This window comes from Seriola dumerili, unplaced genomic scaffold (assembly GCF_002260705.1).
Source record: "Seriola dumerili isolate Sdu_G_001 unplaced genomic scaffold, Sdu_1.0 BDQW01000040.1, whole genome shotgun sequence".
NCBI classification, from domain to species: Eukaryota; Metazoa; Chordata; class Actinopteri; order Carangiformes; family Carangidae; genus Seriola; species Seriola dumerili.
In genome coordinates this window covers 1,046,785-1,066,228 of record NW_019174295.1, presented here as the reverse complement: position 1 = coordinate 1,066,228, position 19,444 = coordinate 1,046,785, and the positions used below count along the sequence as shown (strand labels likewise).

General features: G+C 41.3%; 1 protein-coding gene across 2 annotated transcripts; it reads right to left on the bottom strand.

The window, feature by feature from the left end:
• Window positions 1-1,263: 1,263 nt before the first annotated feature.
• On the bottom strand, window positions 1,264-17,763 carry dtx2 (deltex E3 ubiquitin ligase 2). 2 transcript variants are annotated; one of them, XM_022738886.1, is made up of 9 exons: window positions 17,180-17,763; window positions 15,885-16,473; window positions 12,810-12,868; window positions 9,763-10,014; window positions 7,471-7,538; window positions 7,127-7,294; window positions 6,369-6,530; window positions 4,769-4,858; window positions 1,264-2,797 (listed from the first exon to the last, which is right to left on the bottom strand). In XM_022738886.1, exons 1-9 carry the CDS (start codon window positions 17,487-17,489, stop codon window positions 2,537-2,539), a joined length of 1,959 nt encoding a protein of 652 aa, XP_022594607.1. In that variant the 5' UTR covers window positions 17,490-17,763; the 3' UTR covers window positions 1,264-2,536. The 2 variants fall into 2 exon arrangements, with proteins under 2 accessions (XP_022594607.1, XP_022594608.1); XM_022738887.1 differs by lacking the exon at window positions 9,763-10,014.
• Window positions 17,764-19,444: the final 1,681 nt, after the last annotated feature.

Sequence of the window (19,444 nt, the reverse complement as noted above, 5' to 3'; positions counted from 1 at the left end):
GTGCTTGTGGCATGTATAACAACTGATGTGACACTCACCTGGAGGAGGAAGACAATAGTCATGGTCCAGCATCGAGCCCCATTTCACGATCCACCGCTTTCTCCGCATCGCAGTCACTTGTTTCTTGTGTTTGGGTCTGGCGTGGTTCATTTTCTCCGCAGTTGTTCCAAACAAACCTTTTTGTATTGTTTGTTTTACTTTCTGCCATTGTAACCGGAAGAGACCGTTCCCAATTTACGGTTTTCGCGCCTCTTCTTCTTCTTCTTCTTCTTCGTCTTCTTCTTCTTCTTCGTCTACTTCTATTTCTTCTTTTTCTTGTTCGTCTACTTCTTCATCTGCTTCTTCTTCGTCGCCTTTTTCTTTTTCTTCGTGGTTGTACCATGGATGTATGGATTGTACTGAAGCTGGCATCCATACAATTGCATTGCTGCCATCTAAGCCAAGTAAACGAGAAGAAGTGTAAAGTGTAAATCAAGATTGGTTGTGGGATGGAAATCTAAACTCTTATCTTCGTGCTTTTTCACATCCACGGTTGTAAATCACATTTCTTGTTGTTGAATTTTAAACGTTCATGCACATAAAGTTCCATGCTGTTCTGTTTTAAAGTCTTCAACCCTCTCACTATTTCTACAGCTAAGTATTTGGAAGAGTTTTAATCTTTTCTCATAAGAGGTTGCTGCATTTGTGGTTTTAACTGTGCTCATCTCTGTGGATTAAAGCAAGCTGATGTGCTCTGTTAGGACAAATACTAGGATCAAAATGGAAACAGTTCTGGGGCAGTGTGTTAATGCTGCCACGCCACTGTCAAATTTGATCAAACCACACCCGCACAGTCCTGATGAAGCAGATTAGCGGAGTGTTTGACTTGTACACTCTTCATTACTAAAGACGTCAGCAAGTAAAACATTACCTAACTCATACTGCCTCCTAGCACTCGCATGCAGTGATTCCCAACCAGGTAGCCTATATTTGTACCCTAAGGGATACTTGGAGTTACTTAGATTTTTATTTAAAAAAAAGTACATACAATGGATATAAAATGTTTATATATCCTCATATTTGCATTTAGGAGGAAGTGAAGACACAAATAGAACTAGAAATTGGTGTTAGGCTAATCTTTCACATGTATTTTGTCACATTAACCAATAAACTACCAGTTATGACAAGCAGGCTGCACAGGATCTGATCAGTGGATTGGCAATTTTATCTTCATAAAATAAGAAAAAAAAAAAAAGTCAGACAGAGCCAGGATTAGTTTTGCCTTATTTCTTTATTGCAGACATTTTTTTTCCCAGTTTTGCTTGTATACATGTCAAAACTCATTTCAGTGACCGTACTGCAGTACTGTGAGCAGAATGATGCATGTGAATACAGGGGGTGAGTTTGCAGCCAGTGGGACCATTACCATGCCCACCACGGCTTTGTGTGTCTCGTTTAATCAAGACGAGTTCAATGACCTTGATTGTCACACTGTAAAGTTTTTTTTTAACCAGTGCTTTTTTTTTTCTTTTTTTTTAATCTCAGTGATCCATCCCATCTGTTTGGGCAAAAGGATTGAGGTCATCAAGCTATATACGATGTAACCTTGTCCCGTCTCACATACATGGCAACATTAACTCACAAATTAAGTGACAAACACAAGGTCTGCAGAAGGTCCACAGGCACGGTGACGGCGAATTCATAACATAAAAAAATCACCATGTGAGTGCTTTAGACATCTGCTTATCAAATTAGTTTTAGGGAATCAAATATGATAATTGATGGTCAAATGTTAAAAAATATACAACTTTATCCTCCTTAACTGGCATTTGTGGACAAGACTTTTTTAATTTTTTTTTTTTTTTTTTTACATACCTTTGTTTCATTCATGTTTTTTTGCTTTATTTACAACAAGTATTGCCCCTTCTCATCAAATAGTATATACTGACTTTGCTACTAAAGTTTCAGTGTGTCATCGTGCTAAACACAAATGTTTTCTGCAGAAACACTTAAATTGCATAACTTCCCAATTTGAAACAAGTTAACTGCCCTTTACCGGGAAATCACACACCTCAGATAAATGCACTGTCAGAACTAAAGTGCTTAATGAGATTTCTATCCCCAGTGTGAGCTGCCATTCTCATGGTAACTGGACAAGGGGATACAGATGAGGCTTTATGGAAATAAAGAAAAAAAAAAGAAACAAATGAAGAAACACAGTCTCCAGTTTGTGGAGGTTTGATAAAAGAGGCTCGGAGTAAGAGAAGCCCCATTTTTCTCACAGTTCAGTCTCCTGGCATGTGTGATGAGAGGGAATGTAGTGGTGCATTAACTATTCTCATCCAGCACTCCACTGTGCACCCTTCCAGAGAAGCTTCAAGACCTTTATTCAGCTCATTTCCCCCCTTCGCTCACTCAATGAGATTTGGGCAGACGCTGACTTAGACTAAATAACAGACAGAGGTGGAAGGAGGTCCGCCCGGCCACAGAGGTGTATTTGAAGGGTTTACTCAGTGGTCAGCAGTGAGTGGTAGTGTGTGAAGCTGGGAGCTGTGACCTAGCTGCTGCCGCCGCCGCCGCCACCGCCGCCGCCTGGAAGTTTGAGGCAGTCCTCTGTCACGCCCTGAGAGGCCAGCTCAGATAGAACATTGTCCAGATAGTTGGGGTCGGGGTAGCCGTGGCCCGACAAGTTGGACATCATCTCCGTTTTGTGGTGGATGCCGTTCCACACCACTGTGTCGGGCTCGCCGGTGGTGCTGGACGTACCCACGGTGAAGATGAGGCGGCGCATCCACGCCACCTTCAGCAGCTCCAGCACCTTTTCAAAAGAGACACAGGCAGCACAATGTGAGGTACGTTTATGGATAGAGCTCAGAGCCGAAACAATTCAACAGTATGTCCATCAACGTAAAAACAATCCACAACTATTTCAAAACTCAATTCACTCAATGAAGTTTTTTCTTTCTAGCAAACAATCCGGTTCCTCACATGTTAGAATTTGTATTTTGTATTTGTAAATAAAACTGAAACTTATTATTATTTTGTTTTTCTAGTAAGAGTTGTGGGAGGAAACTGGAGCACCCAGAGAAAATCCACACAAACACAGGGAGAAGATGTAGCTGTAGCTGAAGGCAGCTGGTCAGTATATTGAAAACCACAAGCTTCTTGCTGTGAGGCCACAGTGATGCCCTCTATAAACCCAGAGTAATAGTTTGACATTTTGGTCCTTCTTCAGGGCCTGAATTCTTTTGAGCTGTTCTTCCTTAATGGCTTCGTATGAGCTTTTTCTTCCATTAACTTCTCTGCCAGTTCATCAACTTTTAAAGTTTTTCTTTTGTTGCATAGTTCCAGCTCTGCCATCTCTTGAAGACAGGCCTTTTAGTGTAAGTAAGAAAAGAGGATGACTTCTTCAGATATTGGTAGACATTTTTATTCTGGTTACTGTAGTTTAGCTATCAGCAAAAGTTGTTAAAACACATTATAATTCTGAGAGACCTGGTTTAGTTAGAAACATCCGACTGCTTCAGCTTCTGTATCAGAAATGATCTCCGCAACACACATATGTATATCACATGACCATTAACGTACACTGGGCATGCGCATCCCGGTGCAAACAGGAAGCAGATTGTCTACTCTGCAGTTGGTTAGCTGCAGAAAATACTACGAATGAGGAACAGCAAAGGCAGTAGCATTAAAATAAAGACTGTAATTGCACAACAGCAGCTAGCAAAGACAACAGGTCAGCAACACTTGTATTTGAGGCTGATCAGACCCGATCAGGAGGTAAGATGGGTAAAAAAAATCCCTTTCCTGTTCGTCCAGACTACAATGTAACCCCCGTGTTTTCAAACTAACACGGGACCAGCAGCGTTTCCAAAAGTCTCAGTTTTAGGGGCTCAAAAACTCCAGAGTGTGTGTGGACAGCAGGTCAAATTTACCAAACGCGATGCGATTTAAAACTAAAACGTATCAGTGTGGCTGTAGCCTCGGTTGTTAAAGGGATGTACAGAGCGGTGGGAGCTGCCATTACAAGCAGACACAGACATAACAGCCGACAAACAAACAATTCAGCTGAAATGGGATTATGTAGTTAAATCAGGACAGACATGCTGCCTAATTGATGGAAATGAACAGTGTTCCCTAAACGCTGCTCTGATTTTAACCAGTGAAAAAGCTCCTGCAGTTTCCCGCACTGTGGGACAGGCTGTGTGTCCGATATGGGGTATTTTCATTATTTCAAATCAGTGTTGTACAAGGAGCATCACATCAGGGAGTCTGACGGTGGAAGTGAGTCTGAGGCACAGCACAGAGAATCTACAACTGGAATAATTTAATCCAATTTTCCATTAGTGAATTACATCAGAGATTATTTATAAAAGCTGAAGTGTTCAGCTGCGGTTACCAGCAAGGGGGAAATGAGCTGCTAATTCACCATGGAAACAACGCAGCTTTATAATGAGCACAAAATGTTAATCAGAGTAACACACCTCGACCCTGATGGAGCATTATAAGGAGTCTTGTGTTAATGGCATTGAGCTGTTTGCACCTGATGCGTCAGCCTGGTGCCTTTGGCTCGACTCTGCCTCTGTGCTCACACTGATGAAACACTGTGACCGGCAATATTTGTATGAGCATGACTCCCCTGAGTACAGATCTTGATTGAGCTGGAGGTGGAAACTGACACAGGTAATGGACATGTTAAATCTCTCTATACTTCTTGCAGCATATACAAGTGGCTGTAGTAGTGATTCGAGCCGAGCTGTGAGATGGAAAAGGTGACGCTTTTTACCTTCCTGCCCTTGTCGTTGTCTGGTAGAAAACAGAAGCGAGGGAATCCTCTACAGGTGTATGGCTGTCCTGGGTTGGGATGCTCCGGGCCCTGGTGGAGGAAGACAAACACTGACTGATGAATGGAAAGTTATAAAGTTTAATACTTCACATCAGCTGGAATCATAAAATAATCTAATAACCGAGCTTTTGTAGGTTGATGCAACATAACAGCTCGATACAAAACAGGTTAAAGTTCTTGTAACTTTAGATTAGTGGCTTATACTGCAGTTTATCTTCACTCGCCGTTACAACAGGAAAAGAAACAAAGGCTATCCCAAAAGAATAATGAAGGAGGTCTTCACTGTGAACTCTACGCAATGGGTGAGAGGAGAAAGCTCCACAGCATCAATCTGTTAGAAGTTTATTTGGAAATCCCTGGGTATCACTGAACAAGCTTCAGTCCAGACTGCAGTTTGCCCTCCAGTCATTTTCTAATATTCGGCTTTACCCATTTAAAACGGCGTTCCATGTAATGAACTGTATTGGCCCGAAACATTAAACGCCCTTTTCTGACATCTGGTTTCAGACACAGACTTTTTGAGGATACATAATACTTCCAGACTATTCTTGCTGGGAAACTTTCCTTTAGATACCATTAGTCCAAGGAGAAGAGAGTCTTCATCCTTAAAGCTTTTCCTCTTGTTGAAGTGAAACATGAAATACTTTTATTAAAGTGGAACTTAAATCCCACATTTATGTAGCTTGTCTATCAGCCACATACATCAGTTGGGCTCAGTGAACCGGCTTGAATGATTTTCTTTGGCTTTTTAGCCAGTGACGCTGGTGATTCTTGGCAGCTTGATAAATTATTTGGTCCCCGGTCCATTTCTGCAGTTAGGACATCTGAAAGTGCTTTTGACTTCTTTTTAACAAGTGCAGAATTAATTTCCTCTGTGGCAGCAAGACATTTAACATGAGCCATCAGGAACTGCCATAGGTTAAACTGGGCTAACTAAACTCTTCTACAGCTGACTAACTCTTAACAGACACACTATGAGCAGACTTGCAACTACTACTTTTCATGTGAGAAAACCATGTTACACAAAATATTAAGAGCAGAGTATTTTTACATAGTTTAAAATGTGTCTGGAGGGGAACTTTAAAAATCAAATAACCTAGAGGCCACTGGCCAGGTTGTTATCGCCTTAACAATATTTTTTTGTTAATAAATAAACACAAATTTTTAGCAAATTAAAGCAAAGTCGCACTGCTCTGAGAACAGCAGCTTTCTCCTTGTGGATGAGACATTAAACTCCAGGAAAGCATAATTAATCCTCCTCAAACGGAGAAAAAAACAACTGCTTTTCTGTTTTCTTTTAGGTTCAGTAGGAGCCTGGAGGTATCATGACTGCTGCTGTAAATCAATGTGCTAAACACGAAAATCAAAATGGAGGTTAAAAAAATGTTGGGATGGATTGAACAATAAATTCTAAACACGTGGAGGGAATAATGAAATTCTTTCGCATGCCAGATCCAGTCCCTAGGGCCAGTATTTTAGATCTCTGCTTTTGCATGTATTTTCAGGCACATATTTTATCTTGTCAAAGCGACAGAGTTACCTGTATGCCAGGAGGTATGCTGTAGATAATCTGGATGGTGCCACAGTCTGGGTGGCCGGGCAGTGACTGGGCGATGCTGTAAATTTCCATCTTGCCTTTGGGCTGCGTGCCGGTCTTCTCTCCGTAGATTGTCTTACACGAGGGGCACTGCAGGCTGCCGTCCTGAACACAAAACACAACCAGAGAGCCTTTTAAACACGACCAATCAATACAAACCAGGTAAGTGCTGATCAAATATGCATTGATCCACTGATGAGACTTTTGTTTTGCCATTCCCTCTTTCACCAAATCACTCCGCCGCTGATGTGATCAATAAGTATTCCACAGTTACAAACTGTACAATATGTATGGAAAGTGTTGTGTTTATTTGGCGGTTAGTTTATTTTATACTATAGCTTAAATAAATGCTCCTAGAATAAATGACTACAAGCATTTCAGGAGGGCAGGAAAAGAGCTGTTGACAGTGTGTTGCATAAAAAAAAAGTTGTTTTAAAAGGACAATTCCAATGTTTTACCATGTGTTAGCTCATTTGCTGCTAATGACACACACTTTAAATTGCTATCAGCCATTTTCTAACACTAGTTTAATTGCCTCATGAACGTACTGTCTCTAACACAAATACTCTATCATTCTTGAAGCTTTGTCAGATGAATGCTACAGTTGTGTCGTACTTGAAGGCAGACTTCCCAGATCAATCAGTGCTAATACATCGTTACATCACCGTATAACTTCGCAAACAATTAGCTGAGATCAGTACCTTTGTTCCGTTGTTGTACATGGCCAGCATGCAGAGCATATGCAGGGTGTGTCCACATTTGATGAATTTCCCCACAGTGTCTGGCAGGATGATCTGGCCCCCCTCCTCCGTGGACGGTGTCTCGTAGCCGGATGGATTGGACAGTTGATCCATGCAGATAATGCAGTCCTGGTGTGGACAAGGGGAATTTGTGTTTAGTGTCAGTCAATAAATAAAAATGTAATTACTCTTCTATTTTAGGGCCAGTAGCAGACACTTTATTGAAATTCTTTGCTGAAATTTGCACCGTGGTCAATTAACAAAGACCACAAATAAACCATCTGTGGAGTTGTCCAAACATTTACCTCATCCGGCACGCCAGCCACCACCTCCATGTAGCGCTGAATCACTTCCTCAGGTCTCTGAGCGGAGGCTGGAAGAGTGACAAAGCAGAAAAAACAAAATGATGAATGAGCTGAGAGAGGCCAGATAATATAAGGACAAGTCCTACCACCTGCCATGGAAAAAAAAACAAAAAACAAAACACACACACACAAAAATGAAACTCTGGTGAGATGAGATGAAATGATCTTCTTCACAACATCAAGTAAATTACAATCTCACATTGCCATATAAACGTTGTATTTCTACTCCTCTAAATAGTCAAATTAATTGTCTGGCTAATTAAAACATCCTAAAATGAAGAAATGGCTGAAGTAAAACAAGCAGACACACATGCTGCAGAGCCACAGAGACGATCTGAATCCACAATAACAGGATGAACCATTCAGTGTTAATGAATAATGACAATGAGCAGCGTGAGGGATGGATACAGACACTTTCTCACACACACACACACACACACACACATACATGTGAGTGTCAAATCTGTTTAGGAAAGAAAACTCTGAAAGTGAACTAAACATTCATCTTCAAGCGTCTATTTTTGGGGGGTTTTATTACACAAGAGAGACTCCATTTAATTCCAGATTTTCAAATGTTAGGAAGTTGGCTATTTTCTCCCAGCTGAAGAAATAAGAAAAAGAATATGAATATTAACTGATCAGTTACCAGACATGAATACTTTTTTTTTTTTTTAAATGTCTGACGTGTCCACTGTCTATTTCTAATGCAGGTATTCAGGTTAGGAAGTGGCAGACAGAGAGAGTGGAGGAAGTGTCATGACAATGCTGAGATGAAAGAAAAGGAAAAAAGAAAAAGAAAAAATAAATCAGGCAGAACTACAGAGGCAGCAATGAAAAGAAGCTCATTATACAGATGAGCAACAAAGCATGGAAGACAATTTAAATGAGCTGAGCTGCATCAAAACACATACTGTGCTTTTTTTTTTTTTTTTGTTTTGTTGTGTTTGTTGATGGCCAACAAACAGCATTAATTAATTTATGGAGCGAAGCCACTTTGATGTACCAAGTCTGACGGAGAATATGATGTACAGTATGTCTAAAGGTTGATTGCAACGAGCTGGATATTCAGTGAACTGAGTGCTAATGATTATTTTCATCGTCAATTAATTGAATGTTTATTTTCTTGATTAATCAACTAATTGTTTGGTCTGTAAAACGGGAGAAAATATATTAAATTTACTATAATATACATAATATTCTCACATTTGAAAAGCTGGAATCATCAAATACTTGGGAAGTTTTGCTTAAAAAATGACAACCTAGATTTTAACAAATTAATTTGCTGTTGATTGACGCCCAGATTAATCGACTATCACTACAGCAGTGGTTCCTGGGACATGTGACAGATCGGTGATGTCTTCTGCCCCAGAAGTGAAGGAACCGTCCACACAATGATCTGTCGATGTACAGATGGGAGACAAATCAAAGTAAAAACCCAACATAAAGGCTCTTGGTAGGGTGTTGTTCCACCCCGAGCCTCGAGAACAGCTTCAGTGCTTCTTGGCAAGATATTCACTCATTTTAGTTTTTCTATTTTTGGTTGAGGAAAACTCCTGTTCAGGTGGGTTTAGATCTAGTGTTGTGGCCTGTACAGAAGCATCTGGATTTGTTATGTCTCTCCACTCACTCACTTACATTAGTTTGTCACCCATCTGTACATACAGTAGACATGTGGTTAAATCCAAACATGAAGGTTTCGTTAAACAGCTCAATGCTAGATTTGCACAGTGTTTGCACTATTCCACATCTTTCAGACTCCCAGCACCTCTTTCTGTTACGACGGTCAGGGAGACGCTAAAAGGTTGTTTAAAAAAAAAAAAAAAAAAAAGTGCTGCAGCTCGAATCATTGAGGGCTGACCAATAACTATGGAGATGCAAAATTTTATGGCAGGTAAGCAGCTGATGTTGACGACAACAACTGGAATGAAACTGGAGGTGAGAGCAGCAGAGAGGACAGAGTTGCAAGAGGTAGTCTGGTTTTAAAAAGTCAGTTTACAAGCCTTATCTCCTTATTTGATAGTTGCACAATATGCAGTTGCAGCAGCACTTTTTTTCAACTACAACAACTACAAAAGTGGAGTAGTGTGAACACGCCCTACGAACACTTGAAGACAAATGAGAGTGAGTTGATGCAGGATGAAATGTTCCTCAAGCCCGTGGTAATGACTACTGGACTAAAAGAGAACGGTGGAGAAAAAGAGGTGGAGGAAGGGCAGGTGGTGTGGTAGCTACCTCTCCTGTGCTGCCTCTTTGCTCTCCTAACTGAACTGCTGCTGCTGCTGCTGTTGCTGCTGCTGTGGGGCTTGCTGGGCCTGCTGGCTGGGGGGAGGAGAGGAGGAGGAAGAGAGAAAGGAGCAGGTTGCTGCTGCTGCTGCTGCTGTAGCTGCTGCTGCTGTAGCTGCTGCTGCTGCTGCTGCTGAGGGAGGGGGGCAGTGGTGAAGTGCACGCCGAGTCCCACTGCTGACATCAAAATGGAGGCCATGCCTGGAGTGGGGTAGGGTAGGGACGGGGAGGGATGGGTGGGGTGGGTGGGTTGGGTTGAGTTGAGGCGAGACAGGGCGGGGCGGGGCAGAGTGGGGCAGGTGAGGGTTGAGAGCAAGTGGAGATATGCAGGAGTAGAAAGGAACAAATCAAAGGTATGAGAAATGTAGCAGCAGCTGATGCTTCCACTGCGACCCTCATTTGTACACACAGACACAAAACACTGGAGTGAGACACAGCATTAAGAGCTTTCAAATTAAAATTAAACTGATCTTGTTTAACATTTTTCCCTGGTGTGTTTGTTTCCTATGAAGCAGAGTTCTTCTTAAAGCTGATTCTGCAAACACAGCTACTGTGTCAGAGCCTAAATCTCATGAGCTAAGTGCAAACTCCGTCTGGAAATGATCCACTGAGAACTAATGGCGGCCAGAAACTGAGACTCACCGATCAATCAGCAAACTATGTGGAATGGTTTACATGATGACAACAACAATCTCTATGCAGGCTAAGTGGTGCAGGTGCAATGCGATCATTTAAAGCAACACTATCTACCGTCTGAAAAAAGAAAAAGAAAAGAAAAAAAACCCATTTATTATATTAAATGAAAACTTTAACTCAAAACAATAAAACACACTCATCTTCAATTGAGTACAATCAGGGGTTTTGCAACTACAGCCTTACTTGGTTTGGTATGGCCAGTAGCTTATGGTGACTACTGTTAACAATCAAAATATTAACAGACACAAGACAGACACTGTTGTGTAACTGACATTGGTGACTTAATGACTCTTGACTCGTGAATGACAATTCCCAGAATAGCTGCCATATTTTCCAGTTACAAAACGGGAAGCAAAACGACAGCCCAACATTCATACAAACAGACACTTTTCTGTTGCTTGGTAAAAGGCTGATCCAATCATCTTAAAAAGTAATGTTGATGGAAGCCAGTTTATGACAAACCTAACTCATATAAATGCATATTAAGCCTTCTCAGACCAGCAGAGAGAATACTGTTTACTTTTTTAACATGTAAAATCTCCCTCCAACAGAATTGGAGGTGGTAGAATTTATTTGAAGCATTTGACTGAATTTAAAAAAGTGTGTAAAATACAACAGTGATTACCATTAATGTTCATTACTGACTAATGAGCATTGAACACAATAACACTGACTTGCATGCATGTCATTATTATTAGACTGTAATGAGTCAGCTGAGACAGCTCAGTGCACACAGCATCCATTCTCTTCATACCAACTTCGAACCATTTACTGAGACGCTGTAGCATAAATCTTGTTTATTAAGATGCTGTTTGAAAAAATATACAGAGTGAACACTTTATTAGGAACACCATATTAATACTGGGTGGCTCCTCCCTTAGCTCGCAAACAGCCTCAGGTCTTCGTGTCATTGATTCCACAAGATGATAGAAACTTTCCTCTGAGATTCTGCTCCATGTTGACATGATTGCATCACATCATTTGTCAGCTGCACATTCATGCTACCAACCTCCTGTTCTACCACATCCCAGAGCTGTTCAACTGCATTCACACTGAACTCACTGCCATGTTCACGCAACCAGTTTGAGACAACTTTCGCTTTGTGACACGGAGCATCATCCTGCTGGAAGTAGCACTTAGAAAATGATAAACTGTGGCCATAAAGGCATGAATATGATCAGCAACAATACTCAAGACAGGCTGTGGCATTCAAACAATGATTGACTGGTATTAAGAGCATGAAAGTGTGCCAAGAAAACATTTCCCACATTGTTACACCACCACCAAGGATTCATGCTCCTGGTGCCAAATGCTGACCCTACCATCCTGTATGTCGATGTATCTGATAATATTTGATTTTAGGATTCTGAATGAAATTTTTGAATGAATGAAATCTTTTATTTGAGAACTTTATATTAGAGCGATGTCCTTTTAAAAATACGAAAAATTAAAACCTTTTCAAAAATAAGCTCAAAGGTGAGTATTAGGTAAGGATGTCGGTGATTCATTTAAAACAGCTGTACCGAAATGGGTGTGAGTGAAAGTGAAACACTGCAGCACATTCAGCTTTCTGTAAGTCATGACAACAAGTGTTGCTGTTGGAGAAAACAACCTCCCGTCTCATTTTCACCATCGTAACAAATCCATCTGTCATTAATACATTTTTACAGCAACATTCAAATGACTGTCAGAAATCCAAATCATCTGTACTAACAGACTATAAGGACATATTGTATTAGTTGTATGAGTAATAGTGCGCATACCCGTCTATTATGTTGTTTAGCCTTGATCCATCAATCAAAAACCAGAGTGGGTGGAGCTGTGGGACAACTACTATCTTTCAGTATGAGGACTGAAAACTGAAGTCAATCATCCTTTGCATCCAGGGCCAAGTGGTTTATACAACATGAGGAAACCTGTGTAGGCTCTCAATAAAAGACAAGCCTCCTGTGTGGGGGCTGTTTTCATATATACTGAGCCAACAAGCTGCATTATGTTGGTTCTTGCTAAACAGAAGCCTCTCTGATGGATTCAACAATAAAAGGGACATCATTTCCCCGACTCTTTTCAGTTTCATGCTTTTCAAGCTTGTTTAACATTTAGGGTGTGTTTGCTTTTTATTTTTAACTCCCTCCTCCATGTTATTCCTAAACAGACTGACACCCACAAGACACATGCAGAGGGGTGGCACATAAACCACTAACGTTACACTCAATAAAACCTGTAACCAACTCCGAAAGTGTGGTGCAGAACAGACTGAGCAGGTCACAGTGAGGATGGATGGTGAGTGGCCCGTTTACCTGCCAGGGCAGAGCTCACGCTGGTGGATCCGTTCAGCTGCACAGAGATAGAGGGAACGCTGCAGGACAGGAAACAAGGACAGAAACAGTCAGTCAGGAAAAACAGCAGCAATGAACCAGACAGGGAGAACAAAACAAAAACCATTAGAACCATTTAGGTTTCCAGTCCACTTCACAGGATTATACCGTTTAAATACAGTGACATTAAGAAATGACTTTGGCACCAGATCAAGACAAGAAAATACAACCAGCTCCCAAATTAACTGTAAAGATTTATTTAACTTTACTTAAGTATCTGAAAAAGTGACCGTCTTCAGACTGTACAGCGAACAACTATGAGGGTCTGAGATTGATTAAAAACAACTCAACATTGAATGCATGTGCAACTAGGGAGTGTGACTCAACAGTCAATATATTGATGGATATGTACCCAATAAATTAGCTTACTGTGGAAAACAGGCTTCCAGGAAGGAAAACGAACAATTCTCAGTACTGACGTAAAAGAGAACTCTAAAGCAAGTCCAGTTTAGGGCTGCGGTTATCTTCTTTGCTGATTCATCTCTTCATTAGTTCTTTAATCAACAATTATTCTATAAAAAGTGTAAAATGCTCTTCAGGATTTTCCCAAAGCCCAATGAGATATCTTCCAATTGTCAGAGGGGGATATTACATTTATGTAAAACTGAGAAAGGAGCAAATCCTCACAATGAAGAAGCTGGGTCCAGAAAATGTTTGGTATTTTATCAAAATAATTGTTCTGTTTTCTGTCACACTACTCATCAACTCACTGACTAAGCGTTATAGCACTAATACTGTTGATCTTCATTTTTGTAGTCAGGTAATCCTGCGCTCTAACCAAAATGACAAAATGACAAAGAGTACAGCTTGAAAAGGAAAAAAAAGAAGAAAAAAAAGATGTGAATTAACATTTAAATAACATAAAAATTCCTGTTTGGATATTTTACCCTCATCACTCAGATCACTCCCACATAAGAGGACATGGTAACACAATAGGAGGAAATGTGTGACTGATAAAATGAGGCCTTCTTGACATCAGTTAACCTGCTGTCTAAAGGAAGCTGTGTGCTGCATGCCTGGTATCTGAATGCACTATATAGGCTCCAACAACAACCACATTAATGGCATGCAACATAATAAGGCCATGTATGCTGAAAGAAAAGTAGCCACTACTAAAGAAAACAAATCTTTTTTTTCCCCTTTTATTTTAGTAAATTTAATAAAAATCTGAAACTGAAATCTCTCATTTACAAAAGCATTCAGAGGCTTGATTCAGCACTTTGCAGGAGCCCCCTTGGGCAGCAATTACAGCTTCCAGTCTCTGCAAGCTTTGCACAACTGGATTCAGGCAGTTTATCCCATTCTTCCTGGCAGATCCTCTCAAGCTCCGTCAGATTGGACGGGAAGTGTCTGTGAACTGCCATCTTCAGGTCTCTCCACAGATGTTCTATGGGGTTTCAGTCTGGGCTTTGGCTGAGCCACACAAGGACAGTCAAAGACTTGTCCCAAAGACACTCCAGCATTTTATGTTTGGGCTATTGTCATGCTGAAAGCTGAATAGTCAACTCAGTCTCTGCAGGTTTTCTTCAAGAACCTCTACGCATTAGGTTCCAATCATCCTTCCCTCAAGTCTGAAAAGTCTCTGTCACTGAGAACCCCCCCCCATAGCTCGACGCTGCCACTACCGTATTAGACAGGTGATGATGATGATGATGATTGCCAGACATAGTGTTTGGAGTTCTGCCCAAAGAGTTCAATTTTCATCTCATCAGACCAGAGGATCTTTTCTCTCATTCTCTTAAGAGTCCTCTAAATGCTGTTGGGCAAACTCCAAACAGGCTGTCATACAGCTTTTACTCAGAGTGGCTTCTGTCTAGCCATATACCATATAGGCCAGATTGATGGTTTGCTGCTGAGACAGTCGTTCTTCCAGCTGGTTCTTCCCCCTGCTTCTTCTTGGCAGTTAGACGGTCAGAATGGCAGCCAGAATTGTTTACACACACATCCTGACCCTGCCTCCTTCTTTCTCTTTTTCTATAAAGTTCATATACAATCTTTGTTCGATATCAGTCTGCAATTGCACTCAGTGTGACTGTACACTGATCCTTTGCAACGCTCTTATTAAAATATATAAAGACAACTTGATCATTCTGTCAACTGTTCATTTATAGATTTCCACCACAACTCCAATCAAGTTCTTAAGACATCTCAAGGATAATTAAAGCAAACAGGATGAATCTGATCAGTGTCTGCGCACTTTTGTAAATGAGAGATTTCAGTTTATGATTTGTAATTACTTTGCAATAACATATTTTCACTTTTTCATCGTGGGATATTGAGTGTAAATTATGGGCAAAATGGCAATATTATCAATTTGAAATTAAATCTACATCAAACTGTGCAAAAAGTGAAGGTCTAATACTTTCTGAAGCCACTGTATGCTAAATAGGCAGAGCTCTTTTAGGCTATGAAACAACACGATGCATGCTGTTATCTATTATTTGCAACACCTTCCACAGTAACCTCTAAGAAGTGTGAGCAATCACTACAAACATGGGCCCATAACACATACCAGATTATGTACTAGGCAGAGAACATCTAGCATTTTACAATGCTGTTATTCATTTCCAGCGGCTCAGAACAGACCAAATGAAATTTAATGTTGAAGAAAATCAGAGCCAAGAGAAATTGCAAGTGAACTGCATATTCACAATACCACTTCAGTGGGCAATTTTGTCTTTGAAAATAGTTTTTTATGTTGTCGGGAACAGAAAAGAAGGAAAGCTGGAGTCACACAAACTGAGCCAAACACATACCACTGCAGGGCTGCAGCTACACAGCAGTTTTTGTCATTCCTGTTTTACAGGATAGGTCAAGGTGGCAACAGACAGGAAAAACAATGGGGAAGGGGAGGGATGGGTGGAGAGCAGCCCATGTCATGCATCCCCAGACAGCTAAATGAACCAAAGAAACACATCACTGCCATTGTGTTACTTTAACCTGTCTGCATTTAACTGCAAACCAAGTCACAATCCAACACAGATGTCAGATACCAACCTTAACCCATTTGCACTGGAAGAGCTGGTCAGAAGCGGTGCAGACAGTTGACTACCAGAAGGTGGTGGGGGCCAGGGGCTGCCCCAAGACATTCCCCCAACAGAGAGGGGTCTCCTAGGGTATGGCGAGTAGACAGAAGTGGGGTGAGCCGCTGCAGCCCTCCCTGTCCCTTGGAGGCTGGGCCGGTTCAGACTCCCTGATGAAAAGGAATGTCGTGAACGGCTGGGCATGGGTCCTGTGCTGCTGTGGCTCAAACACTGCTGGCAGGAGCACGCAGGGCCCGAGGGGATGGCCGGGGGGCCAGAGGAGGCCAGCGGGTATGGGAGGTTACACTGGCGTCGCACTTGCCGCCTGAAGCCTGTGGCTTTATTAACTTGGGCCAGGGACGTTAGATCCACTATGTAATTGTATCCATGTGGGCCCAGATCTGCGGTGCCTTGACGGGCCTGATAGCTGTGCTCCAAAAGGATAGAGGTTCGCGTCTCATATGGAGTCCACCCTCCTTCATCATTGGCCCATTCCCAGTAGACACCACTGCCAAGGCCTGAGGACTGGGCAAACAGGGACCGACGTACTGACCGTGTCTTACCTGAAATTAGAAAAGTGATTGTCAATTAGTGCATTAAACTACAGCTGCACTATGCAAGCATTACATGTAAAAATAAATCCACATTTCCGGCAAAATCCCAAAGTGGAGTCATAACAGGGCAAAGTGCCAAGTCCTCACAGTTAAGTACCCTTACATGTAGATGTCAGCAATGTAAATCCTATATAATCCTTGCCTTAATGCAAGCTCATCCCTCATGGCAGCCACTTCATTAATTTGGCTGATGCTACTACTTTATGGTTTTGTTTTAAAGTAATTTCTTAGCATTGTCCGGAGGAACGTTGAAACTGCTACACGCTCGATGTAACACTGGTTTGTCATTGTTAATTTACAAGCTCTACTGCCCCTCATTCAAACTAGTTACCTCGAATCAATTGAGCTGAAAGAAGCAAAACAATATGCTAATGTTACAGTCATGTGACGGGTTGCAGCAAGGTTATATAGACAAGTTAAACAAAACAAAGGAATTTAAGAACCGGCTAACTTCACAACTTCATCCTTTACTTGGCTAATCTCAGCTTGCAGCTATGTAAACACTTATCAAAACAACAGCGCCCCTATAAGCTAACGCTAAGTGGCTAGCGTGGCCAGCCGGGCCTGGTGTATTTACAAGGTTTCGAGGCACATTATAAAAATGATAACAGATGAAGGCTAACTTGAACTTGTTAAATGTATGAGATAGGCTCACCTGTGTCCTGTCGAAACTGTTTCAAACTTGGTATGTCAATGAGATAAGGCGACAGGCTGGGGTCTGATTGTCCGAGACAGATGCTCGTTGAGCCGGGTGCTCCTCCTCTCTGGCCCCGCGGTGACAGACACCGCTCGATGTAGGCGCTCACTTGGCCGCTGTAAGGCCGCCAATAGCCCAGGTCATCCTGCCATTCCCATACCGCTATCATGGGCTGAGACTGTCCAACGGATCCAGAAGGCGTAGCCGACACAGAGGGCCCATTTCTAGACCCGTTTACCCTGGCGCAGGAGCCAGACACAATCGCCATATTCACCAAGATAGCTTAAGCTAACAACAACTCGTTCTGGTTAGCTGGTCAACTGATTGTGGCTACGACGAGAAAAAAGTCTGCCAGCCTGGCTAGCTCGGCTCGTTAAAACACTGCATGATGAATCTATTAGCACGCTTTTGAAGAAGATACGAGGTAAATGTTTGATGGTAGACAGCCTAGGTAAACATTTAAGTGCATGTTGACAAAGCTGATGCGTTCACAGGGCTTAGCAGCACACAGATAACGTTAGCTTTGTGAGAGCGTTACCAGGTTTCCTTCATCCTCTGCTGTTGCCTTCAGGGACCATCGGGAATATTGCAACTCAGCGGACGTTTGTGGGAATCAACAATAGATGGGAACTTTTTAATGCTGCCAAACGTAGGCTATAGTCCCACAATGCATCAGATAAACAAATTACCCTCTAATTACTTAAGGTGATAGTGATTTAGATTTTGAATGTTTCTTTGCGCAGCATGAGGAGGTCTCTTTACCTTAAATATTTAATGATTGATGATAACACCAACTTACCCCACCCTAAAGGTTTACCCACCTCGTTTTAGCGGGTGAAAACACTTCAAATATCTTCTAAAACTGGAATTATCCCAAGTGAATTCCACAACAATGAAATGAGACAATTGCCATTTTTTGTTTGGGGAGGTGGAGGGTGTTCTGATTATTTTAGGTGGACTAGAATTCCTTGTGATAGCCCTCGCCAGTAGTACAGTTGCAGTGTTACTTCTGTCTTTCTTCTAAAACATTTTAAATAAAACAATCCAAAAAAAAGCAAAACCTCCTAATTTACTATTGCTTTTTTTTTCTTTCTTTTTTTTTTAAAAAAAAGCTTGAGCACACAGTCTTCCTGTCATCTAAATTAGTAGCTTACAAGGTGCACCTGAAGGTCGCATTCTTCTTCTATCACAACAAACTTCTTCATTGTCCAGCCCCTGCTTCTTTCTCTGCTCCTTTATTTGCAGGGGATTAGATCCTCCTCTACAGTGTTGCTGCCATCAACTGGAAATGAATGGGTATGGCACAAATAACAGTCCATCTAAAATCTAAGCATGTTCCTCTAAAGCTGCAGGCTAATTATTTAAATAATCATTAGAGAGGAATGTGGAGGTGAAAATTAAAGTCTTTATAGTTTTCTGGCCTAAGCTGACATATAGTGTGTATTTAATCAGTTATTACTGTTATTACTGTCATCAGTTATTACTTATCAAAGTCTATGATTTAATATATATAAAGCAAGCTCAACTAAATTGAATTTTGTCCACGATACCCAAGCATAACTGATGCAAAATGGAAAATACAAACGATGACAATAAACTTTCTGTTAGAGGAGAAGCAGTTAATTGAGTGCACATAAAAGATAATAGAACCAGACAGCTCTGACACTGGTTTGAACATGGTTTAAATCAGTGCCCAAATGGGATTTGAGCTGTCCATTTAACCAATAAACAGAAGCATAATCGATAGCTAAACCCATGCCAAGTAGTCTCAAAATGACAAATAAAAAAAATAGCATCTGGTGTTGCAATAGAAAACTAACATTGTTCAGTTCTGCCTTTGCAATATAACCATGAAACAATATTTTCACTTATAATGAACAATAAACTGACAGATGTAAGCAGCCATTACTTGGTTTGAAGTCAGTGAGTCAAATAATTCAACAGTGAGAACATGACTTTGAGTCATTGTTTTGCAAGGTCATCTTCTCCGAGGTAGAACATTTGAAAGTCCCAAGGTCAGAACAGCGTCTGACAAGTTGCCATTTCGAAATCGAAAATAAAAGGTTGTCTCAATGGTGCCTCTGTTCAGCATAAACAAATGTGGTCTGACAGGTGTTAAGGCGAACAAGACAGACTGATGTTTAGGAGGTCCATGCTTCACTCTCTCATTTGGACATCCACACCATCAATTTGTCATATGTGTAACAGGCAAGCAGAAGCTAA

Coding starts and splice junctions, on each gene's coding strand:
- dtx2 (XM_022738886.1), bottom strand. CDS start 17,489: ATGGCGATTGTGTCTGGCTCCTGCGCCAGGGTAAACGGGTCTAGAAAT. Junction 7,295..7,470: donor TGGCTGGCGTGCCGGATGAG/GTAAATGTTTGG, acceptor TGTCCACACCAG/GACTGCATTATCTGCATGGA. Junction 4,859..6,368: donor GCATACCTCCTGGCATACAG/GTAACTCTGTCG, acceptor TTCCTCCACCAG/GGCCCGGAGCATCCCAACCC.